The sequence below is a fragment of the Polypterus senegalus genome, chromosome 10, assembly GCF_016835505.1.
Source record: "Polypterus senegalus isolate Bchr_013 chromosome 10, ASM1683550v1, whole genome shotgun sequence".
In the NCBI taxonomy this organism is placed as follows: domain Eukaryota; kingdom Metazoa; phylum Chordata; class Cladistia; order Polypteriformes; family Polypteridae; genus Polypterus; species Polypterus senegalus.
In genome coordinates, this window is record NC_053163.1 from 112,072,671 (window position 1) to 112,100,244 (window position 27,574).

The 27,574-nt window shown below is 39.1% G+C and overlaps 1 protein-coding gene across 2 annotated transcripts in view; it reads right to left on the minus strand.

Annotated features, from left to right (window-relative positions):
* Positions 1-27,574, minus strand: part of las1l (LAS1 like ribosome biogenesis factor) — a 91,147-nt gene that overhangs the window by 39,815 nt on the left and 23,758 nt on the right. For both annotated transcript variants that reach the window (XM_039766341.1, XM_039766340.1), the window contains 5 exons: positions 25,038-25,163; positions 19,067-19,136; positions 11,109-11,190; positions 10,844-10,999; positions 3,649-3,695 (listed from right to left, as the gene is read on the minus strand). In XM_039766341.1, coding sequence (XP_039622275.1) covers positions 3,649-3,695; positions 10,844-10,999; positions 11,109-11,190; positions 19,067-19,136; positions 25,038-25,051 — 369 coding nt within the window. In that variant the 5' untranslated portion in view covers positions 25,052-25,163. The remainder of the gene's footprint in view (positions 1-3,648; positions 3,696-10,843; positions 11,000-11,108; positions 11,191-19,066; positions 19,137-25,037; positions 25,164-27,574) is intronic.

Consider the following 27,574-nt stretch of genomic DNA (forward strand, 5'->3'; position numbering starts at 1 on the left):
GGTGTACCAACCTGTCAAAATTCAGCTTTTCAGCTAAATGGGAAACAGTGTTTTTGTTGACGAGTGAGTGATCTTTGCATGGACAGGCAGACACTGCTATTATAATTGTGAAGTGTAGTTTTCAAATTTTATTTTTTTGGTTTTAGATTTTCATATATTACCATGTTCTAAAGGAAGCAAGACACCACAGGGTGTGCTTAGTTTTTCATAGCACTGTTTATTTAAATAAAGTTGACTTAAAAAAAAAAAAGATAAGGTCCTTTGAGTCCCAGTGCTGCTTTGGCAAGAAACAACTAATTACTTACTTACTGTAACTTGGGCTAAAACAGCTTGTACGCATCTCTTATTTATGTGAATCGGGCAACACATTACACAAAGCAAAAGGTCACCAGAAGTTCCCGTTCCACAAAGGCTCATTACTAGTAATTCAACAGGGAGGTTCCCCATAAATCAGCTCCTAGTGACCAAATGAAGCATTTGAATATAAACAAGATGGCACTGCAAAGCGTACGTAAGTACGGCCTCAAAGATTACATTCTTTAAGCATGAAAAAAAAAAGAATTATAAAGTTAACCACAGTTAAGGTCAAACAGTAGAATCATTCCAGACATCATACAGCACCTATGACATCACTTCCCGACTGAGTTCTTTCACAAACAACTGAGCTCTTTGTTTTTCATAAGAAGTAGGTTGAAGAAAAAAAACAACTGTGCTTTAATTATGCAACTAATATTTAGCAACACCCACGACTAGCAAAGCCAAAAAGATCAGATTGTATGAGCAATTGGCCACTGCTGAGGGTTTCTGTGTGCTGTTATCAATTCCACATGCACAGGAGTGTCTTGTTGCACAGTGTCTAAACAGAATACATTCTGCTATGAACTCAGAAGGGGTAAAAGTTTGTTCATATTGGATCCCTTGTTTTATATTTTCTATTCATATTGAAAAATCTAAACAGTCCTATCCTGTTTTTTCTGCATTAGACATATATGGACTCTTTGAGCTCACATTAGGAGAGGGATGTTTCCATCGAGCCGATTTTGCATGGAATACATAAAACATTAAAATTATATACTGTGTATATATTATATATACACACATATATATCCCTGTGGTTTCTTGCACCCGTTGCTGGCTGTGATAGACTTCACTTTCACCTGCTCTTTACAACTGGGTATAGAAAATGGATGACATGACATGACATACATACATACCCACTTTTTCACTTTCCACATTATATATACACACACCAACTGTATACATACACACACAATGTTAAGTAAGCAAACTAAATAAACAGACATAGAAATGTCACAGTAGGTAGAAATTAAAATTGCCTTTAATAACAAATTGTTTAACAAGTGCATCACAGCACAGCTCACTTTCTCTTCATGTCTCATAGCCATCACCCCTTTGGACCCTAATAATAAAGGATAATTTCTTCTTAAAGTACAGACCTCAGTATTTATTACTACTGCTTTTTAGAATTGTGCCTTTCTGACTGAAATAAAAACTTAGGAAGGGTAGAGAGAGTACAATGCACCCAAAAAAATGCAGAATAATAAAGTGGAAATTATTCACATCTCTGAGTAGCAAAAAGCTAATAAAAACATTTTAAAAGCCAACTGTTGCTTTTTTTTACTGTCCATATGAGGATGAACATTGTAAAATCATGTTTGATACTGAACTCTCATCAGGGTGTAAAATCCCCAGGGCCAGCTTATGTCACATGACGACAACCACAGCTAAAGAAGTCAAAATAAGCTGAAAACATCTACTGTTCTCTGTCAAAAGTCACTGAAATAAATTGTGGGCCAACTGATTATGGACAGTGAAGCAAACAGGATGATAAGCCTCAACATTATATGGTGTAAAGCACACATTTGCTTAGCAAGTGTGAAATATAATCCATGGGAAACCATGTATAAAACCCTTTAGACAAAAATGCTGAACACTACAATACAGACAATGCTAAAATCAGCTCCTTTTTTCCTTTTTGGAAAAAGTATAACCATTCAAGGTAATGTCTGCATCAACGTGGAAGAATTTAAACGCCCAGGAAGCTATTGCTGTAAAACTGTTGTTCCAGTCCTCTATAGACCACACTGAAATTTCCCATTGTCTTTGGAGGAATCCTCAACCTGGCCTTAGTTGGTCCTCTTTAAATAACACATTCAACTATTACCAATTTAGTGAAAAATTACTACCTAAAATAACACATCTTCCTGTCTCTGAACGTTATTAAAAGTCTACATAATTTCCTACTGACTGAAGCAGACCAAAGATTATGTGAACTTTACTATAAAAGGCTACAATCAGACTTTCACTTTATATGGCTTCAAAAATGTAATCTCAGGCATGTATAACTGTAGATTAATTTACGCGTAGGACACTTTTTAGCACCTGTTTGTCAGAATCCCATTTAACAACTAAATTAGCAAAATAACTCTTTATGAGCTTGAAAGGACATGCACACCATATGCAAATTATAAAACACAAGTTACTAAGTATACAAAATGAATCAAAACTCAGTTCAATGAAAAAATAATCTGATTCATATTTAAGAGAAAAGCTAAAATGAAAAATGTAGTAATTGTTTACTACAATTACTGATACGGATGTCTATCATTTGTTTCAAATGAGTGTTGGTTACTTTCCATGAGAAGCCTGAAGACGCCATCTTGTGGCCAGTATGTGGTACTTTCTCATTTTTAATTAAACCATGAATAACTATTGCAATGAAAGTTAGAAAAGCATTTAACCAACTGTTAGATAGACAACATGAAATCAAATGAAAAAGTGTCCAAAGAGGCACAACCTTTACACAAGACTGGTTCAGTTTCAGGATAGGTGTTTCAAGAATCAGAGATAAGTTTTTTCCCCAGTAGTAACAAAACATGTAACTAGCATAGGCAAAAGATTTCTGAACAACATTTCTTTTTCTTAGTGGGAGTGGCCTGATGGGGTGTTGAGAAGGAAGCTAGATACAGACAAGTGTTTTTCTATTTAGGCGAGTACATTTTACAAGAATGACTTTCACTTTTCACCACAAGAGTAGACCACTGCAAACAAACGAAGCAAACCTAATCATATTTAAACTATTAAGAAATGCAAGTTTATTTAGTCTTAAAATTAATTATGACAGAACCATTAACACTATGCCTACCCACATTACTAAATTTAAATAATAAAAACCGGAAGTCTGAAGCTATTAAGCACAAGTTCAGAACAAGAGCTAATCCCCTTCTACCAGATCAGTTACAGAATATGTAAAATGTGTACTGTGTATAAATTAAAACCTGCACCATACTGGTTTAAATTTACATTTTAATAATTCATTTAATATCTACTGTTACATTTCACATCATTTTCTGTTTTCATTTACCCATTTACTAACCCAGCTTAATCCAATATTAGACAAAAAAATATTAATTATTAATAATTATATTTGGAACACATACATTTCACATGTGTTCCATATAATGATCTGGGCAAATATAGGATGACAGAATGACAGGAAATGCGAGGCAAGTAATATTGAACACATAACTAAAACAGAACCTTTTTTCTGGTTATAGTAATAATTGACAAAATGCTGACATGAAATGTGTGAAGTAAGATTAACTAAGAAAACACAACTCAATTTACCTGAAACCGCTCTCGTTCATAAGAAACCAGCAACTCCTGTGCTCTCACTGTTGGGTGAAAAATTAATAAATAAAATGAACCGTAACAAGCTATATTGTAACTACAGAGTCAGACATTCAAATACACAGCATTTTTGACACACTAGTACACATATATGCCTAATACAGAAAGAAATGTAAACATACATATTTCTAAAAACAAAAGAAACACCCAAGAGGAGTGCAGAAAAACATACATATTCATACAATTAAACATGAACACCAATGCAATAAAGAAATTAAAAAGTAAACTGAACAATTGTATAGTGAGATCTCTGCAACACAACATAAATGTAAACTACAAATCAATACAAAACATTCTGTAGATTTAAATAAAAAAAATAGACTGCATAAGCAAAGTATATGCCTTAAGCATAAAAACATAGGAATAATATTGACATAAAAGACCATTTAGTCCAATATAGCTTGTCATTTACCATTCATACAGTCTGTAAAATAAAGCTAACACTTAAGTTCCCAAAGAACCGCTCTAAACTACATTACTTGGTAAGTTACACCTTGTACCTGCGGTCCTCTGTATGAGGAAGTAAGTTCTACAATTTGTGAGAAATTAACCTGTTTCCATTTGGATCCATGAGTATGATGTTGGTTCACCACACATAGTGCCTTCAAAATTTTAATCATGTCGGGCCCCTGTTTATTTAACTAACAAAATTTTGGCTCTTTCAATTTTTCCTTATAGCTCAAGTCCTGTAGTTTTGGAATTAGTTTTGCATGCCTTTTTTCAACCATTTCCAGAGCCAGTATATGCTTTAGATTATAAGAGGACTACATACAACATGTGAACACATCAAATGCATTATAAAGATTATCCAAACCTCTTGACTGGTTCACCAAAAGGACTGGAAAAAAGTGCCAATGAGTTCAGGAAAAATGCATGCAGCTAGTGGGTTACATTTTACATCTTTATTAGTCTATGCAGAAAAAAATGCAAGAATTTTAATTTATTGCACACTTACAAAGATAAAAACTTAAAAAGCCTGCACAATAAACACTATAAGATTGATGTTTTGTGTCTTGTAATGATATGCCAACAGGTTTTGATGAGCTTTTGGCTACTTTACCTTCAAAGCTACAGATTTCACGATATCTGTTCTGTTATGCAATTTAGATTTTCTGTAGAGGATTGCAAACAATGTGGCACTATAAATAGCATGGCAAGGCTACTCTTAATTTACATACTTTCATGTTTTCTCTCTGTATGGTTGTAGTGTTTTTCCTGATGTTACATTTAAATTTTGCCAGTTTGTTTGTGGAGCACAATGCAGTTCCACTTTGATTTGCATGGTTTGTGTTTGCTCTCCATATGTGTAAAGAGTTCTCCTCACATTAGATGATGTGCTTTGCTAGTTTTCCTTTGACATGTTTTCTTTATTTACTGTCAGGGATGCCAGGGGCCATGACCCGGCCGGGACGCCAGGAGGGACCGGAAGAGGGTCAGAGCCCTGCCTGGATCACGTGGGGTTTGCCTTCCGGGTTGCTTTGGGGGCCACGGGTCAAGGGCATGGAAGCCCTTCCCTGTAGGGGCCCGTGGTCACCGCCAGGAGGCGCCCAATGCCTTGGGACTTGTTTCCCAGCACTCCCGCCACACCAGGAAGTGCTGGGGAAGACTTTGGAGGATACCCGGAGAGCTGCCGGGAGAACAGCCGGCACTTCCGCCACGCTGGGGCGTGGCTAGAGGAGGAATGCCGGGAACACCTGGGGCTCATCCGGGTCCTGTATAAAAGGGGCCGTCTCCCTTCATTCGAGGCTGGAGTCGGGTGGAAGTAGGACGAAGCAAGAGGAGTGTGGAGGCGGCCCGAAGAAAGGCATTGTGGCCAGGATTTGGAGGACTATTTGGGGTTGTGCACGTGACTGGGTCTTTGTGACCTAATTGTTGTAAATATTCTGTATAATAAACGTGTGGTGGTTTGGAAACAAGATGTCCGCCTGTCTGTGCCGGGTGGCGTTCACATCTGGCGTAGCCGGCAGGATGCTCCGCCTGTTTCAAGGCGGAGACCTGATCAAAAATATTGTTGTGGGCGGCCCGGTGCAGCAGGGACCCCACCCACGTACAGCTGGTGCTGCGTGCACACAGCCCCGCGGGGTAAAGGAACCCCACGGACCGCCAGGGGTCCGCAGGAAGGCCATGTTTCCCTGATGCGGGCAGGTGGCGTGCCTACAACGAAAGTGCAGCGGTCTCCTACAAGCAGGCCGTTGCTGAAGGCGCCCGGGACCGCATGGCGTCAAGAAAGGCCACGCCGAGGAAGTGTCCTCGGTTTGACGAGTCCGGGAAGGTGAGTTCCCTGCCTAGCGGCAGCCGGCCCATGGGGTCCGGGCGTGTTTTCTCTTTTGCAGGCAGGGACCTCCCGGATCCACGTCGGTGGCAGGCGCATGCTGGTCTGCGGGGCTCCGGCAGCGTGGCGGCAGCCGCGAGGGCTGTGGAGGAGGAGACGCTGCAGCTCGAAGGCGCTGGCAACAGCAGGGCTGCCAGCAGGCACGTCGCCACCGCAGAAGGGGAGGCAAGATGGCGCGGACCAGAAGTCCCTCCCCCTGACAGGCACGCGATTGGACGGTGTGTCTTGCGGGCCCGCCGATGACTGCAGAGAGGCGGGACCAGGAATGTCCATCACGGGCAGGGGAGACCCGATTGGGCGGAGGAGAAGGCCCACAGGAAGTGGCGGCGCTGGAGGCTGACAGAAAGGTAGGCTCAGCGTCGCTCCACTTCCGTCTTTGCCGGCTGCTTTGGCGGAGCTGGGGGTGTCCCTTCAGCCCGCCGGGCAGCGTGTGTTGCAGGTGCTATGTGCCCTCCGGGCTGAGGTGCTGGAACTGGAGAGGAAGCGCGCGGCGCTGAGAACGCTTCAATCAACAACGGACGGGCGCGACGCTGGAATCTCCAGCCGGAGGGTACAGCGGAGACGGTGAGTACAGCCGACTCCGTAAAGCATACGGGAGGGTCTGCTGAAAAGGCTGTGATGACAACGATCAGTTCGAGTAAGCAGCCCTCCGACAGGAGGTGCGGCGCCGCGGGCTGTATGCGCGGCGAGGGGGGAGTCCGTGAGGACGCTGAATGGACACGGGCTGCTAAGTGCCCCGGGTCCTAGCGCCCTCCGCCCCGAGTCGGCTGCGGTCTTGCGCCGCACTATAGGGACGCAGACGGGACAGAGGCGCCTTTTATTCCATAAGGAGTCTCAAACCGTCATGGCGTCCCAGAGTGAACGGAGGAATAAAGGGCTGGGTGCCGATTCCTCCGATATGAAGGGGACGCAGACGGGACAGGGGCTCGCGTTGGTTAATACGGAGTCGCACACCGTCAAGGCGCCCGAGTGAAGGGAGGATTAAGCGGCTGGGTGCCGCTTCCTCCAATATGGTGAGACAGCGTTGCTGGGTGCACGCGTATGGCTGGCTGCCCTCTGGGGAGCAGAGGGAATCCCTGAGGCAGGCAGAGAGAGCAGGCGGTGCCGGCGACTCCATCATCGAGAGGGACACGGAAGCCGCGGAGAGGGTGCCGATCAGGCAAGTGCCGGGGTGATTGGAGGGGGAACGCTGCCCGTGCATGGCACGAGCTGGGTGCTTTGGCAGCGGTTCTGCCCCTGTGTTCTCTTTTGTAGGGACGGACCCAGGCGGGCTGAAGGAACCCTTCGTGGCGGAACAGCCCTCTGATGGCGGGCCGTCAGCGGAATGTTCTCTCTGCCGGTGCGCAGCTGCGCTCACAGCTGGAGGAGCCTACGGGGAACGAGGGCTCGGACCAAAGGGGCGCGGAGGTCTCGGAGGGGGTGCCGATCGAGGAGGCCCCGGGGTGTCGGTAAAAGGGGGGAGCACAACCTGTGCGAGGCACAGGGATGCACCAAGGGCTGGTGCTCGGATTGTGTCTCCGCCCCTGTCCCTGCTAGGAGTGCGGGGCCGGACCCCGGCTATCCTCGAGTGGGACCCGTTTCGGGGCTCTGCTGCCCTCGCGGGACGGGTCGCTCTTACCCACGAGTGGTCTTCGCTGGCTGTGGGGCACTGTCAGGGATGCCAGGGGCCATGACCCGGCCGGGACGCCAGGAGGGACCGGAAGAGGGTCAGAGCCCTGCCTGGATCACGTGGGGTTTGCCTTCCGGGTTGCTTTGGGGGCCACGGGTCAAGGGCATGGAAGCCCTTCCCTGTAGGGGCCCGTGGTCACCGCCAGGAGGCGCCCAATGCCTTGGGACTTGTTTCCCCAGCACTCCCGCCACACCAGGAAGTGCTGGGGGGAAGACTTTGGAGGATACCCGGAGAGCTGCCGGGAGAACAGCCGGCACTTCCGCCACGCTGGGGCGTGGCTAGAGGAGGAATGCCGGGAACACCTGGGGCTCATCCGGGTCCTGTATAAAAGGGGCCGTCTCCCTTCATTCGAGGCTGGAGTCGGGTGGAAGTAGGACGAAGCAAGAGGAGTGTGGAGGCGGCCCGAAGAAAGGCATTGTGGCCAGGATTTGGAGGACTATTTGGGGTTGTGCACGTGACTGGGTCTTTGTGACCTAATTGTTGTAAATATTCTGTATAATAAACGTGTGGTGGTTTGGAAACAAGATGTCCGCCTGTCTGTGCCCGGGTGGCGTTCACATTACTTACATAAAAATACTTTCTTTACAGTAAATAAATCTCAATAAAAACATGATCTCCACTGTTTTAATAGACAATCAGCATTGGATTAAATTTCCATACAAAACATGCTTTTCATCCTTGTCTTTCTAAATGCTTTTATTGATTTATTTGCAATGCAGGATTACCAAACAGGCATGTAGTTATCAGGGCCAACTCACTGACAGTTTTAATGGAACAATGTTTTCTTGCTTTCATTTAGTGTGTTTACATACACACACAGAACCAGGATAAGGTGAGAAACTTGGTTAAGGTACAAATCCTGCTTCTTAAACCCCCATTTACATGTGCAAATCCACTTACGGAGTTTGCCCTGGAAAAATGCTTTGTTGTAATAAAAATTTGTGATTTAAAAAAAAAAAAAAAAAAAAAAAGGATTAAACATCACCAGTAGATGCCCGTATTATCCGCTGTGCCATCAAAGCACCTTGTTTCAATATATCTAGAGCAAATAATTGGATTAAAGCTAAATTATCAATGTTTCTGTTACTGGACTGCATGTAGCACACTCTTTTCTGCAACTGAGTCCGGCAAAGGAATGGCGCACCAGTACATTAGCGTCTTGCCTTACATCTGTTGCTGCTGGGATAATAATAACACCTGTATTTTTACTTAAATAAAATATGGATTGTGTTAACTTGCTCATTACTTTAACGTGTTTAAGTTGTCTGGGGTAATTATGGACTATGACCTAAATTTTAAAATCACATATTAATCAGATTACTAGTAGATATTTTTCAATTAAGGAATACAGCAAAAGTTAGATCTCTAATTCTGCAAGATGCTGAGAAATTCGTTTTTGTTTTCGGTCGGCTAGATTACTGTATTGTGTACTTCTCTCAGGACTACCCAAAAAAGACATCAATCAATTGCAACAAGTGCAGAGTACAGCTCCTAGAATTTTAACTAGGAAAGAAAATCCAAGCACATCTCTCCAGTTCTGATGTCACTACATTGGTTACTCATGCCATTTAGAACGGACTTTAAAATACTGCCTATGGTTTATAAAGCCTTAAATAATCTCACTCCATCCTATATTTCAGAATCCCTCTCACCTTATACTCCAAATCGTAACCTTAGATCTTAAAAAAAATGAATGTCTGCTTATAATTCCAAGAGCGAAACTTAAAAGAACTGGTAAGGCAGTCTTCTGCTGTTATGCACCTAAAATGTGGAACATCTTACCAACAGAAATTTGCCAGGTTAATACAGTGGAGAACTTTTAAAAAAACTGCTAAAAGTAATTATTTTAACTTGGCTTTCTCGTAGCTTCATTTTAGTTTAACCCTGATATTCTGTATATGCAATCTGGGTGGTCTCGTGGCCTGGAACCACTACAGATTTTTTTTTTCCAGCTGTCTGTAGTTTTTTGTTTTGTTTTTTCTGTCCTCCCTGGCCATCTGACCTTACTTTTATTCTATGTTAATTAGTATTGCCTAATTTTATTTCTGTATTTTGTCTTTTTTCTCTTTCTTCATCCTGTAAAGCACTTTGAGCTAAATCTTTTTTAAAGAAAATGTACTACATAAATAAATGTTGTTGTTGCTTTATCATAACACCCCCAACACTGCTCCAGAGATTGTGCTGCGGAGCTTAGCATTGTACATTCAGGTCATCATCATAAATTTAGGGAATTCTGAAACACTGAGACAGATTATTTCAACCAGCTGAAGGAATACTGTGATCATCTGAGCATTTGCCCTTGGAAATGTATCTTTATGGAAACTTCAATAATTTTTTACCCATAGCTACTGGATGCATGCATGAAGAAAAAAACATGCACTAACAGTGCAATCTTTAAATGTAACCTAATTAAGGGTTTACATGACCAAATATCCAGGTTACTCACAAAGAAATCTGTGCTAGCCTGGCTTCCCTAACCAGAAACCCTATTTCTGAGAATAGCTGGGTTATTAAAGAGTATCTGATGCCTTCATTGTGCCTGCATGCTTTTTTATTTTTATATAGATAGATATATATATATATATATATTATATATATATATATATAGATAGATAGAGATATATATATATATATATATATAGATATATATAAAATATATATATAGATATATATATATATATATAGATATATATATATATATATAGATATATATATATATATATATATATATATATATATATATATATATATATATATATATATATATATATATATATATATATATATATATATATATATATATATATAGATATATATATATATATATATATATATATATATATATATATATTAAATCTTAAAATGTACTAGATTCTGAACAGGAAGCAAAGCAGGATGGAAAGGAAGATCACTAGCCTGGATCTGAATGCTTGAATCACATGGGATTCATACAAAGATAAAGAAGAAACAGAAAACAAAATAAAAAGCCAAATGAAAACTGAAAAAAAAATATGAACATTTAATTTCTACATATGTAGCTCAAAACATCTGCAAAACAAGGCTACATAACCAATTACTGATAAGGGTGAATGCTTCTGTACAACAACTGAGAAAATACATCATCCTCCTACCATACTTCTCTTTGTTTTCTTCTTCATTTGCTTCTGCCATCTCTTCTTCTTTCACTTCTGCTTCATCGGACCCTAATTCACAATATTCACTTGGAATGCTGCCCAGCTGTCGAGACCAGTACTCTTTCCGCAGCCAGTCAAGGACAAATTCACAACCTGAGCAATGAACAGAAGTTGTCATTTAGACGAGAGTCCATAATAAACACGGTTTAAAAGAAAATTTTGACTCATTATTGGATTTATAGAGGAGTGTTTTTTAAGTTACCTTTTCTGCACCAGTTCAGTGTTGGAAGCCTTCCATGTGTGAGTTGGTGCCTTAGATTTACAATCCATTCTGGGATGTTCATCTGAACAAAAACAAAAAGTACTCCATTTAAAATGTGTGATAATGTAAAGTAGACTGGCCAGTGTACTTATAGCCCACCTAAGTGGCATAGGCAATACAAAAATAAGCAGTAAATACTCAAACCACAGTGTTTTTCCTAACATTAAAAGGTACAAACTCCCAATGAGTTTTAAACTGGGGGCTGCCAGGCTAAGCTTGCAGAAGCACAGCAGCCCTGGCGAGTCTGACATTCTTTTAATAATAAATAATAATGCTCCAGTTTTAATTATTGTTTTTAAATTGTCTCACAGGTTTTAAATGAACATAACTCAAACATTCAATTTTTGCATTAAACTAGCACTATAATCAATGTAATCATGGACTAGAGCTGTGATTCTTATCCTGTGTGGTACATAAGCAGCTGTCAGGTGACAAGCGAGGGAACTAACTAATTAATTAAATCATTAAATAAATAAATAAATAAACTGACCTTTAAAACAATCACTGTTTACACAGCAGCCAAACCGGAGTCTCCAATGTTATAGTTATATTGTGAATTAAAAGAATGAACATTTAAGTGTGATGTTTTTCTTTAATATCAAGCCACACTACTATCCTTACGTTGAAAATATTAAAAATCATTTGGGTGTACGATAGATACTTTATTAAGAAACATTACAAGACAGAAAATGCCTTGTTAAAACCCCCAAATGTAATACTATTGGGGGATAAAGTCATTGGGGTTAAAGAAATGTCATCTTTATTTTTGCTTTGTAAGATTTCACATATACAAAAAAAAAAAAAAAACTAAATTCCTACCAGGAAAAGAGGTTGAGAGCCCCTAGCCTAAAGACATTATATGACACTGGATCACATTTATGACAATAGCACACTTTGCTTTGATTAATAGGTCTACTATTATCCAAACTTATGCTGTGCGATTACTGTTAGCAGTAACCAAGATCTAGCTTTATGCACCACTTTACTGTATTAGATTTATAGTGGGTATAGAAAACAATCATCCCCCTTCAAAATATTCACGTTTTGTTGCTTTGCAGTCTAAAATGAAGACACACACATAAAAAATATTTTTCCAGCTATATTTACTCAATACAGCTTACAACAGTCAAGTGAAAGATAACAGCAACAGCTCAGAAAAAAATAAAATGCAAAAAAACAGAATCACTAACATGGTTAAAGGGTTATCCCCTCCTAAAAAATACTTGCAAGCTCAATCATGTGTAAATAATCACCTTCTCCACTGCACACCAAGCTAATTGGCTTCCACATGAGATCAACTGTAATCATTCTGATAAGTTCAGCATAGAGAAACAGCTATTCCTAGAGCATCCCAGGGCTCAGAAGTGCATCTGAAAGCAAACAATCAACTATGGGTGGCAAGGTACTGTCAAAAGATCTCAGGGATAAAGTTGTGGACTGACACAAGAGATGGATACAAAAAAATCTGAAGGCTTTACCAATCTCTTGTGAGCACAGTATTGTCCATAATAACAAAGTGGAAAGTGTTGGGTACTACTGGGACACTTCCTGGATCAAAACATCCCTCGAAAATGAAAGGAAGATGTGGAGGAAACTGGTCAGAGAGGCTACCAAGAGGCCTATGACAACTTTGAAACAGTTGAAAGAACTTTTGGTAAAGAGTGGTCATTATGAGCATGTGACAACAATATCACAAATGCTCCACAAATTTGGCTTGTATGGAAGGGCTGCAAGAAAAAAAGCCCCTCCTCAAGAAAGGCCATATCACGTCTTGATTGAGCTTTGCCAAACCGCACCTTGAAGATTCTGAGGCCAAATGCAAAAATGCGTTATGGTCAGATGAGACGAAAATTTAACTATTTGGTCTCAATGCCAAATGGTATAGCTGGCGGAAAGGCAATATAGCTTACCATCCAAAGAACTCCATATATACTGAAAAGCATGGAGGTGGTAGCATCCTGTTGTGGTGGTGTTTCTCTGCAGCACGGGCTGGGGCACTTGCCAAGACAGGGGGACAAATGGATGGGGGAAAATACCATCAAATTCTTAAGGAAAACCTGCTGCCCTCTGCCAGAAAGTTGTCAATAGGAAAAAGGTTCACCTTCCAACACAACAATGACTCAAGGTACACAGCAAAGTTACACAGTGGCCAAAGAAGAAAAAGGCGATTGTCCAAGCGTGACCTAGCAAGAGTCCAGACTTAAACCCTGTTGAAAATCTGTGGAGGGACTTGAACATTGCAGTCCTGCAATGGTCACCATCCAGTTTGCTTGAACTTGGAACAGCTCTGTACATAAGAGAGAGGGCAAATATTGCAGTCTCGATGTGCAAAGCTGGTAACCAGCCACACAGGATGCACAAACCAGTGGGTTTCTTTGTGTCAGTCCCAGCCCAGATAAATTGGGAGGGCATCCGGTGTAAAATTTTGTCAGATCAATATGCGGACAACAATACAGATTTCCATACTGGCTCAGTTAAGGCCCGAGATGACAATGGCGCCACCAGTACTGTTAGCCAACAGGGTGCTGGAGGAAATTGGGTTACTGTTGGCCAAAGAAGAAGGGAGGAGCTTGTCCGGAGAAGGGGAGAAGAAGAAGGTAAAGAAAGTGGAAGCAAGGGTAGGAACTTTGAAAGTTGGAAGTATGACTGGTAAAAGGAGAGAGTTTGCGGATGTGATGGAGAGAAGGAAGTTTGTGATATTTATTGTATGTGTATGAGACCAGATAAAAGGGGAGTAAGAGGAGGTGTATCAGATTCAGGTTCAAATTAATTAATTAATTAAATTCCGTGATCATCAGAGGTGACTGTGTGCAGACCTATAAATACCTGTGAGTGCAGCTGGATGATAAATTGGACTGGACTGCCAATACTGATGCTGTGTAAGAAAGGACAGAGCCAACTATACTTCCTTAGAAGGCTGGCGTCTTTCAACATTTGCAATAAGATGCTGCAGATATTCTATCAGACAGCTGTGGCGAGCGCCCTCTTCTATGCGGTGGTGTGCAGGGGAGGCAGCATAAAGAGGAGGGATGCCTCACGCCTGGACAAACTGGTGAGGAAGGCAGGCTCTACTGTAGGCACAGAGCTGGACAGCTTGACATCCGTGGCAGAGCGACAGGCACTGAGCAAGCTCCTGTCAATAATGGAAAATCCACTGCATCCACTGAACAGGATCATCTCCAGACAGAGGAGCAGCTTCAGCGGCAGATTGCAGTCACTGTTCTCTTCCACTGACAGGCTGCGGAGATTGTTCCTCCCCCACACTATGCAACTCTTCAATTCCACCCGGGGGGTTAAACGTTAATATTATACAAAATTATTGTCTGTCTGTTATACTTTCATTGTTATCACTCTTTAATTTAATATTGTTCTTTATCAGTATGCTGCTGCTGGAGTATGTGAATTTCCCCTTGGGATTAATAAAGTATCTATCTATCTATCTATCTAAATTGTTCTACCGTGGTGTGGATGGGAGGAAAAATAGGGTAGGGGTTATCCGGAAGGAACAGTATGCCAGCGAAGAGTGTTTCAGAGGTAAAAAGAGTGTCAGACCGAGTGATGATTAGGTGGAAATTGAAGGTGTGATGAGGAATAATGTTAATACATATGCCCCACAAGTTGGGTGTGTGATTTCAGGAGTTAGCTGAATGAAGTGGTGGAGAATGTACCCAAGGGAGAGAGAGTAGTGATTGGAGTGGATTTCAATGGACACATTGGTGAGGGGAGCAGAGGGAATGGGGAAGTGATGAATAGGTTATGGTATCAAGAAGAAGAATGAAGAAGGTCAGATGATAGTGGATTTTGCGAAAAAGATGGACATGGCTGTGGTGAATATGTATTTTAAGAAGAAAGGGGAACACAGGGTGACTTACTAGAATGAAGGAAGATGCATACAGGCAATATCCTATGCAGGAGGGTCAGTCTGAAGGAGACTGTAGACTGCAAAGTGGTAGCAGGTGAAAAAGTTGTTAGGCAGCATAGGATGGTGGTCTGTATGATGACAGAGATCAAGAAGAGGTGGAGAGTGAGGACAGAGCCAAGGGTCAAATGGTGAGAGTTGATAAAGGAAGACTGTGAGGTGGAGTTTAAGGAGTAGGTAAGACAGGCAATGGGTGGCAGTAAACAGTTACCAAATAACTGGGCAACTACAGCAAAAGTGTAAAGTGAGACAGCTACAAGGGTGCTTAGTGTGACAAATGGACAGAGGAAGGAGGACAAAGAAACCTGGTTGTGGGATGGGGAATTACAGAAGAGTATAAAGAGGAAGAAGTTGGCGGTTTGGAGACAAAGTCAGGAGGTTTACAGAGGTTCCGAGAGAGGACATGAAGGTGGTGAATGTAACAGACCAAGATGCAAAGGACAGGAAAATAAGGAAAAAGATGATCCACTGTGGTGACCCCCAATGGGAGCAGCTGAAAGAAGAAAAAGATATACAAAGTTGGTAGAGAAGTATCCCGACAGACTCATGGCTATAATCAAAGCAAAAGGTGGTTCCACAAAGTACTGACACAGGGGGGATTGGGGTCGGGGGTGATCCTTTAATGATCTTAGCGTTTGTATTTTTTCATTTTTTTATGAACTGTTGCTATTATATCTTTCACTTGGCAGTTAAGTTGCATTGAGTAAATACAGCTGGAGAAATATATATTGTGTGTGTGTGTGAGAGAGAGAGAGAGAGAGAGAGAGAGAGAGAGAGAGAGAGAGAGAGAGAGAGAGAGAGAGAGAGAGAGAGAGAGAGAGAGAGAGTGAGTGAGTGAGTGAGTGAGAGTGAGTGAGTGAGTGAGTGAGTGATTTAAGGCAGCAAAAAAGCAACAAAATGTGAATATTCTGAAGGGGTGATTATTTTCTATACCTACTATATATTAGTGTGGAGCCTTGGTTTAAAAAATCTGGGCATCCCTGGTCTATGGTACCGGTTTATTATTTTTTTTTTATTATTTAATTGTCTATTCCCCTCATTTAATTCTTTATCAATGCCACCTCCCTATGAGGGGTCCCCTTAATATCACCAACTAAAAACTTCTGAGAGGAAACAAAGCACTTTAATTCAAAAGAGACAAAACTGTATGCAAATAGGGAAAATTAGAGCAGCATGATAAAAATGAAGGAAAGGGTAAATTTGTCATTTAACTATCACAAAAGGCACTTATTGCTGAATGATCAATTTCAAAACTTCCTCCACTCACCATTTCTGAACAGCTAAACAATGTCAAGATGGGAGTGGATACTGAGTCATCAGTAGGGGAATTTCATCAACATTCCTTTTCACCAATGACTGATTTCACATTTAGCACATATGCCCATATTTCTACTTCGCTTTGACTATTATTAGGGTTTAGTATTTAACTAACAAATGCAAGTGTAGGATTGCCTTTTTATAACAAATAGAAAAAAATATTTCATGGTGATATGATCCATTAACTTCTGATAATGGAAACTGTCCAGAAACAGTATCAGAAATATTTAGGAACAAAGGGCAAAATATTCTCAAATTAAACAATTTTTACCCTCAAGATATAAGGATTACATGGTAAAGGTCCAAATTATTATTCATAATATTAATAATAACAACATTTAATGTATATAGCACCTTTTCCATGCTCAAGGTAGCAATTTAATGCAGACTCTGACAGTCCGACTTTATTATTATTTTGTGTACATAGTACAATAAAATATTTACTTGCAAGTCTCCTCAGAACAGTTGACCAAAACACAATATGAAAAAATAAATAAATAAATAAATAAATAGCATGAGAAATAGGCAGAGTGGTGGCTCTGAGAATAAGGATCAGTGCTAAACTCTGGAAGGCTGTCACTTCAAAACATGTTACTGCCAGAATCGATCCTACTCTGTTGGGTCATTGAGAAAGGCCTTTAAACCTGAAAAAAAAATTGCTCAGGGGTGCTGTACAATGGCAGACCCTGCACTCTAATCTCCAAAGGTCATATGAAAATAGACTAATAAAGTACATCATCAAATAAAGTCAAACTTGTACATATCAAGATTACAATTTCTGTGATTGACAAAGTGATGATTTTATTTATTTTTTATGGCTTCTCCCTCTCATTGTCTTCACAAGCTGACCTTGTAAATGTTATTGTTCATAGACTGGGTTGCTCTACTGTACAATACACAAGGGATAACAACCCCACTAAAAGCATAACACTATTAAAACATGACACACAACCAAGGCAATGTGAAAACCACATTGGCTCACTAGAAAAATGTATGTTCATAAAACACCTTTAATGTACTACAAGACTTACTGCAGTCTCCCCTCACGGTAGCTCCAGTGCTGCAGCTGGGTAGTTATTCATGTAGGGTGGGTTATTTCAGGTAACTAACAGGCTAGTTAATGTTAGCTAAAAGTTTACATTAGCAAACCATGCTTGAAACTTGTATCAATGATTGTCAAAGTGACCACTTGTGGCCCATAAGTTTAGCCAACTGGTCTGGAAGGTCACAGTCATCAGATCATACCAAAGCTATTAAAGTACTCCGCTACATTGGCCCATTTTATACAAAACTATATATTTAGTTTGTAACCATCAGGTTTGGACAGACACTGGTGCTACTAAATGAACTTAGGTTCATGAGGAATGGGTCTAGGTCTTTTTCTAAAAGTGCTAACATGGAGCACACATTTCTCACTTCCTTATGGATAGCAACAATGTCTACTTCATGTCACCGTTTCTCTTGCTCAACATACCTTCAAAAATAGTCTTAATGGCATTGATGTCTGCACTGGTCTCCTCTCAAACTCACAGTTGTGTCCGCTTGCAGAGGTCACCTCTGCACAGACCAATGCTTTAACTCTATGTGGACAGGTGGTATGTGCTGCTTCTGCTGTTATGCTCTCTTCATGGTTCAGGGGTTATTATGGATCACTGGCTGAAACAATGGGCTTTGAAATGCAAATCTGGCAATGCTGATTTTTTTTTTTTTTTTTTAAACATTTTTCATATACTGTAAATAACGTAAATATGCAGCATTTGGAATCTAGCTGGTCCGGTACACCTTTGAATTTGGAAAGCTGGTCTACTGCTTAAAACACTGATTATATGAAATGTTATTATTTTATTTGATTTTTTTAAATGGATCAACATATTTCTGATTTCATATGACTTCACAACTTTTAATATAAAATAAAGGAAACTGAACCTAAACACTGCTAGTTTGTATTTTTTACTACTGAAAAAAAATAATCCAGTCACTAAATAAGTAATATGTTATTTTGTGCAATGCATATGCTCAAATTTGTTTATAAAATGCCCTCCGATTTGAGTCAGTGAGGGCAACAATTACCCCTTCAAAATATTTCTTGCAGTGCTCAGAAATCACACAATAAGTGCAAGCAGTTTCACTGCCAACACTTACACCAATATCAGTTTTGACTTGCAGCCATTATTTGGTACAGGGCAGTATGGCTTCATTCATGTTGCAAATACAGCATGTGCTAGAGTAAGGCCTTCCGTTGACCTTATAGCCTAATTTCCTTCCTGCCCATCTTCACCGAATAAGGTCACACTAAACACTCCCAGCTGTACCTTCCCATTAGGCAAGTGATTAATATGCAACAGACAAATTGCAAAATAAACAGTGGACAGTGGATTGCCAGAAACAGAACTGAGACATACTGTTCTAAACTGAGTAACTAATCTATATTGTACAGCCAATGACAGATGTAACTAAAAGTGACAGAAATAACAGAAAGTGAAATAAAGTTAGATGAAATTATGCTCCATTTAACACAAAATGCACACACATGTAATTACATACACATAGCACTAGTAAAAACAGACCTGTCATCAGGATAACGATGTGTTCTGAAATTTTGTTAAGAAATAACTAATTTTCAAGCAAAACTGCCTGGCAGAAAATGGCCTCTTATACTAACCTCACGTGCCAACCGTCGCAGTGGGATAGTCATCATCTTCTGTTTTGGTTCAGTAATTAAATTAACAAACCTGCAGAAAAATATTCAAGTTACTCAATGTAAAAAAAAAAAAAAGAAAGTTACAAAGTAAACATAATATATACATACATGAGTCCTAACACACAAACACAGGGTTATTACAAAATTGAGAGTAATCCAACATGTTTTATATTTTCAAAAACAAACCAAAATTCATATCCTTTCACAAAAATGAAATAAACACTAAACGTCACACCTTAATAGGCCTCGGAAGTGCTCCTTCTTCTTGACACAGTGCTAAGAAGCACAAGAAGAGGTAACTGGGCACAGAGCCACAAGAGACAGGCTATGGTTTTTCCAACACATTCATAGACAGAAACGGGTCACTTTATTCAGTGCTTGCATACAAATACAGTGACATTCTCTACAGTTTTCAAAATGTACAATAGATTTGCTACGTTAAAAAGATATATCGTTATGTGATTTTCAGCATTCTTTTCAGAGACACTGCATACTTTATATAATGTGCAAAATAAGCATATCACATTTTCAAGAAGATAAAGCCTCTGATTAATAGAAAGAAAAAAAAAAATTTTTTCAGAAGAAACAAATTTGGTCTCCCTTTTTCAAAGACTGTGCATAGTTTAGTCATGAAATAATATAGTAGGGTGTTTTAAATGCATCAGAAATTGAAATTTCATTATCATCAGGTGTACTATATCATTTTCAAATCCTTCAGTTTTGACTTTATTTTACTTACATAATAACATATCTGCTGAATTCTGAAATAATATTTGAAACCCCATACTATGCCCATCATGACTGGTGAAGCTTTAGAAAGGTAGAAAGTACATTTTTTATAAATAAGAAAAGGGTTTCAGGAAAAGCAGGAAGGCACTGTAAAGAAAGATTTGATGGTAAGGAAAACCATGGTTGGTGATATGACAATTTAAACATAAAATATCCATCAAATATGTGTACTGTGTTCTTACAGCAACACAATACATTTTTCTAGTATTTACAAGAGCACCACCGAATACTGTTAACATGAACAATGCTCCGAGAATAAGGACATTTGGAAAAAATATATACCCCAGGCTAGTGCCATCTTTAATAATTATAAATTTATAATTCATTTGTACATGCAAAACCTTACAACAAAAATGGGGTAGGCACAAAGAAATAAATTATAAACGTTACCACCTTCCATATTGCAAAATATATACTGTGTACAAAGTTAGTCACACGTGATCTTCACAGAAGAGTATACTTAACCAAATAAAATAATTTAAACAATTCTGTTCCTCATGCTGTTAGGCCTGTCAATGACACCTCCAATACAGCACCACATTAATGTATCAAGTATCAACCATGGCATAGTTCAAGTCTCACCACAATCACTTAAAAAAAAAATCAGATTATATTATCTTGTGTGTCATGCAGTAAATTAAACGTATAGGAAAGCATATCATAGAAAAATAATACAACCCTTCACCAAAGCTTTAGTCTTCTATTAAAAAATACAAAGAATGCTTCAAGGATGCACACATATCAGACAAAAGAAATGCCATCATTGCTTCACTCTTCTTTACTACCCTAGAATGCCATCAAAAACTGTATGCCAAGGTTAAGAAAAATGCTGATGCAGAGCTAAAGCAGGTTTAGTTTAAGACATACTAAAAGAAAAAGATGCAGTAATGAACTCTTGTCTCTGTGCAATTCCAAATTATTTTCATTTCAATGCTGCTTTGAGCAAACATATTTTTCACTTGAAAACTGGATTTTATTAATTTTATCACCTTTGCAATTGTGACTTTGCAAATTATATACAATATATAGAAACATTATCTTATTGTTACAATGTGGTTTGAAAACGCTTTGGGCATTTCAAGCAGCTGTTTGTGCAGTTTACCTGGCTGTCACATTGAGGAGTCAAGCATTGATTGTATGTTATACAAGCTATCAAATTATGCTACTGTCAGCTGTCCCTGTTATTTTTGAGAAAATCCCTAAATGGTTTCCTTCAGGTGATCCAACTCATTTAATACCAGCAAGAAATGAAGAGGCATACTGATCCTAAAGATGCTTTTTACACATTAGAAAGCAGATCACATGTTGAACACTTTAACACTTCTTCTGTTAACATTAGTATGAAGAGAAAGAAGTCATAAAATTTTATTTAAAAAAAAGCCACCTAGCCTTACTTTTGTACAAAGTACCTCTCCTAATACATTTCAAAGTAATCTCCAAAAATGTGTAACATCCAAACCAAAAGTTACAAATTACTTTTACTCACTCAAAAGCACCAACCTCTTTCTATCACATTCTGAAAAACATCGGCAATTAAAAAACTATTTTTGCTTAATTCTGTTCCATCTTGGGCTGGTCCTGCTGGTTATTGTTTTTTTTTTCTTTATCACCTTATTATTTTTTAACTTCAAAAAGTGTTTGATGCTAAATGTTGATTAGCATTGTAAAATTAATGTTGATATGCAGGTAGACAGCAGCATTAGCTTTTTCAATGTCCAGTTTATCTCAAAATTATTGTCACACATGGCATACACAATAAATGAAATGAAATAAATGAAATGCACACTTGGCCAAGTGCATCATGCTGCAACTGTCCAGCTGCCACAATCTTGTTTCGTACACTATGTCAAATATAACATCACAATAAATATTGATAAACAAAACAGCTGAGTTTTCATTAGAACACATACACATGAAACACCAAAATACTTGGCAAAATACTTCATAGAAAGGGGTCCAGATTGAAATAAATGGGGAAAAGTAAAAACAGACAGCAGTTCCCAAAACATTTGCCACTGCTTGTATTTAAACTTTGTGAGTGCTAATGACATTGTCTGGAACAGTGCACTGGCGAATGAGGATCGGGAGTTTCATTTCCCAATTTGCCACCAGGTTTCAGATAAGTTTTCACATTAAATACCTTTTTTTTTTTAACTGAATCAGATTCCCAAAACTAACTATGCTCACAGCCACAGTGCCTGGCAAAATCACATAGTACACTTGCTAAATGAATCTCTTCTTAAGCTTCACCAAACTTTCCTATTCTCTCTTTGCTTCTTGACAGCCTTCATTTGTACAAGGCGGCATACCCTATTTCCCCATGCGATTGCAGTCAGTGCTATGGGGACGCAGTACATTAGAATGTCCCACTTGCTAGAGCATTATTAATAACAAATATCAAAAAATAAAAAAGGTGTTTGCTAATTTGTTTAAATCCAAATTAAATCCATCAAGGCATTTTAGGGATTTTTTGTTATTTAGTTTTTCTGTTGCGAGGGTTTATTATCCAGAAATATTGATATATCAAAATGTCCTTTAAAAGGAAAAACACAGTGCACTTGATGAATCATCTTGCCAAATTTCAGTTTTTTAACTAAATGGTGTTTTTGTTGAGGAGTGTGTAAGTCCACTTTGCACTAATATAATGTATATACCTCTGATGTGTGTGTGTGTGTGTGTGTGTGTGTGTGTGTGTGTGTGTGTGTGTGTATATATATATATTTTTTTTTTTCACAAGTGCTCAAACCCTTTGCACAGTTATATATAATGGTTGGTCCAGATCTAATTATGCAATTTTCATTACGCGATAACTTATTACATAGAAAATCACTTGAAAAATCCCAGACAATCGAGAATTGTGCAAACTGACGACATGAAGAATCTTTGCGCTGAACTGGAATCATCCCCGCATAAATCAAAGTCATCCAGAAGATCCGGATCTGCATAATTAGATCTGGACCACCCTGTATCTGTGTATGTATATATAGGGTAATCTTTATATATACACACAAGTAAGAACACAAACATTTATATAATACTAATGATGTACTTACTTATAACTGGAGTTATAATTTTAAACTCCCAGCCAAATAATTGAGCAGGAAGTTAGACATGTAAACTCATAAAAATTCTCAATTATCAAATCTGAAAAAAAAAAATCACTTTTTCTCCGATTTTGTTATGACTGATATAACATTTTGGCAAATTTAGATTTTTCAGGGCTTCAGAGTCATAAGATTGATCCATTACTGAAATATATAAATTGTCTTCAAATAGCTGAGAATTTCTGTCAGTCAGTCATCAAGACAAATCAGGGACATGCAGATTTATATACAGATACAGTAAATACAGTCATGTGAAATGGTAAGTACACTCTAAAAAATATTTTTTTTCTTTTCTATTTTAATTAATTTACATTAAAAGCAAATAACTATCCATACAAACAAATCAAACTTAACAAAACTAAAATTCAACCCCAACCCAAAAGAAAGAACAAATGTGAATATATCAAGATTTGATCTTAATTTAAACAGTATCTATACATATACTTGATATAATAAACATGCAACATTTGCACTTTGCATTTTATGTAATTTTGGCATTAAGAAAGTTGAGTACACTCCTACATTTGTCAATAGCTCAAATATCTAAAATTAGAATCAAGTGCAAATGATCAGACTATCATTAGTGAGGATCTTGGAAGAAACGTATTCATTAAACCTCAGTTTAATTGTTCTTTGTTGATTAAATGTGTGTTATTACCATGCTTTGATCAAATGAGTTCTCTGAAGTTGAAGTGCATAAATCTACCATTAGAAAGAGGTTACACAAATTAGATCAACATGGTAGGTGTTTCAAGAAGAAATCTTTACTGTTCAGAAAGAACATTAGGGCAAGACTACAGTCTGCCCATGAACACCTAGGCAAAGACCAGGTCTTCTAGAACAGTGTGCTCTGGACAGACAAAGCAAAGATAAGGCTTGGCCAAACTACCAGACAGTATGTTTGGTGAAAACAACAGAGAACATTTGACCATAAGAACTTGATACCAACTGTAAATCATTATGGTGGAAATGTCTGGGGTTGCTTTCCAGCATCTAGGTCTAGGCAGCTCACCATCATAGAATCCACTATGAATCCTCCATTATATCAAAGAGTGCTTGAGGATAACGTGACATCATCTGTCAGTTGTCTGATGCTCAGCTAATTATGGACCATACAATATAACAATTACCCTTTTTTTCTGAGGAGATTGTGTTTTGTTTTTTGGGATTTCTTCCACTCTATGTTAGATACTGGTATACAGTTATACAAAACATCTAAAGTAACTAAAGCTTTTTGCCAAAATGGGCAATACCAGCTATTAAAGCCAAGGGTGTACTTACGTTTTCTACACACAAAAATGGCATACCTGTTCAATTTTTGATTGACCACTGCCCAATTATTTCATCTTTACCTAAAGACATTGCTTAAATGAAGATAATATTATGATATGCCCACTGCCTACTGAAAAAAAAATGTGATGGTGTACTTACTTTTCACACGACTGTTTATTTTCTTACACATAAACAAACACATAGTTGATAATATGGACCATAACTTATCCCAGCAACTGTGAGCACAAAGGGGGTGGGGGATGTTGGTTTGAACTAACCCTGGACAGGACACCTGTCCATCACAGGTCATATATAACACCAGTTAACAATTAGACAAACTAGCAAGTCTTTGGGATGTGGAAGCAACCCTAAACACACATGAAAAGTCAAGTAGGCACTGATGGGGCACTGGGTTTGAATGCAGGATCTATCAGGCAGAAGTGTTTTTAAAATCAAAATGGCTCTACTGCTATTTCATATGCTATACTGTACTTAGTTGGGTACCACTTCAGCCTAGACCTTTCAAAAAACTCAAAGCTCACAATGAAGCCCTTCTACCAAACAATGGAGACTTTTTATTACATGTGATACTCAAACACATCATTACTTTAAAAAATAATAGTCCTTAATGTTTCAACTGTATTTCTTGTTAAGTTAAACCTACCCTTCTGTTCTTCCATTTGTGTTTAGTATGACTTATAATACAGTTCAACCGAGATTGCTCTGTGAAATAGTATTATTACACTTTGAATCATCAAACATCTTACCTAACTAATGCCATACCATACAGAAGCACCAACTCCTCAGGTGCAACCTGTTCACAGGAGTCAATGACCTGACAGCGAACTAGATCTGCTGTACTCTCCACTGCTATTGGTGTGCTGCTCCCATACCTGTTTAAAACCAGAGAATTCAAATTGTTACTAGTGACATCATAAGATGACAAGTAATTAGTTAAAATGTGCATACAAAACAAATCAAATCTGCAAGATGAATTCCTCACCATTTTTTTTAGCAATTAACCTACACATACTCAAACAGAAGTGATAAATATGCCTGAGTAAGAAGTATCCTATTGAAAGAAGCTGAATATTTGAACAAGAAAATGCAATTAGAAATTAAGTGGAGACAGGCCAGTTAATCATTTAATTTCTAGATTTACATTTGACCATTTAGACTCACTGAAAAAATCATCAGAAATACTACACTAATACCGAGTATGGCCTCCTTTTGCTCTCAATATTCCCTCAGTGTTTCGTGGCATAGATTCCACAAGATGTTGGAAACATTTGCTTGAGATTCTGGTTCATACGGACATGATCAGATCATGCAGTTTCATGCTGTGAATCTCCCATTCTACCATACCTCAAACGTGTTCTATTGGATTCAGGTCCAGTGACTGGGAAGGCCACTGAAAAGCACTGAACTCACAGTCATGTTAATGACCCAGCTTGAGAGGACTTTTGCTTTGTGACATGCTGCATTATGATGCTGCAAATAGCTATTAAAAGATGGGTAAATTGTGGCCATGAAGGGATGCTCATGGTCAGTAACAATACTCAAATAGGCTGTGGGTTGCAAGTGATGATTTATTGGTATAACTGGCCCAAAATGTGCCAAAAAACATTCCACACACCTTACACCACGAGCCTGGACTGTTGACACAAGAAAGGTTGGGTGCATGGATTCATGCTGCTGGTGCCTAATTCTAACCCTAGCCTTTGTGTGCCTCAGTAGAAATTGAGTTTCACCAAATCAGGCTATGTGTTCCAGTTTTCAGCTGCCTAGGTTTGATACGCCTGTGCAGCCACACCTTATTGATCCTGGCTGACAGGACTTGAACCCTATGTGGTCTTCAGCTCTTAGAGGCCAATCCACCTCAACGCTCGATGTGTTGTATAAAAAAATGTATTCTTGAAATTGGTAATCTCTACATATTACAAAAGTACTGTAGTATAAGCATATGAGAAAAGTAATACCTTATTTCACTAAGCATTAAGATTCAAGAGTTAGGATTAAAAAGACTTATGCCTACATATTTTTTATTATTCTTTGTGAGTTAGAAACCTCAAATAGTTCATAAGCCAAAGGTTAGTCATACAGGAAAGCTGGAAAATGATGGGCCCCTCGCGTAGAGGACTGTGCACTATTTGACTGTAAATAATGGTAGCAAGCACTGAGCTAGTAGGGAGTATGGGTAGGCCTTGACGTGTCAGACAGACATGATGGACAGGGAGGGGTTTGACATCCCCTCAGCTGAGAAATAATGGTGGAATTAATTAGGGGCAGAACTAGAGCAAGGGAATGTTAGGAGTCAGATGAGGATGAATAATGACGGGTGTGATAAGAACTGTAATAAAAGTACAGCTGCTCGCTTTTTCAATCTTGTCTGTAATGTGCGCCGTACAATAAATCCTGATTCTGCTTTCTGTCCTAAGACTCTTGAGTGCCTTCATTGGGGCTGAGGGTGACCAAGCCAGCCTGCTTCAAAAGAGGTTTGTTCTGAGATGCTTTCTGCTCACCTCAGTTGTACAGAGCGAGTGAGTTACTGTTGTCTTTCTGCCAGCTTGAACCAGTCCGGCTATTCTCCTCTAAACCCTTTCACCTCCCCAGAGCAGCCGCTAGATTTGTATTTATTTTGTTCTTCACAACATTCTGAGTAGACTCGAGTGACTGTTATGCCTAAAAATCCCAGGAGATCTGCACAGAAATACTCAAATCAGCCTGTCTATGCCTTGGTCGAAATCACGGAGGTGACATTCTTCTACATATTTTAGTGTTTGACTGGGACGTGGATAACAACTGAAACACCTGACCTGTCTCTGCCTCTCGTTATGCATTGCTGTGATCAGATAATTGCATAGATAAGCAGGTGTACAGCTGTTCCTAATAAGTGAAGTCGTACGACCTTTCTTTTCAGACTTGCACATTAATTTAACAGCACAGCTACATTAGAATCCTAACAGAACTAGTGATTACCCTCAGAAAGTCATAAGGTCTCAGCTCTTGATATTACTATAAAAATAAAACGAGCTACTGGTGACAAGTGGCTGTCGGATAACGTTGTGTAAAACGCTGGAAATCAATGATAATTATATTCAATCCATAAATTAGTTTAAACAATGTTAACAATGACACAAGAAATTACTTCCCGGTGATACCTGAACAAACACTTGATAATAGCAAAGAAAAGAACCCAGTTGCCTTAAACAGGAACGAAGAATATAACAAGAATGGACAATGCATACTACGGTGTGCAGAACTTACTTCAGCATGTCTTACAAAACGCGGGAGTTACAACGGG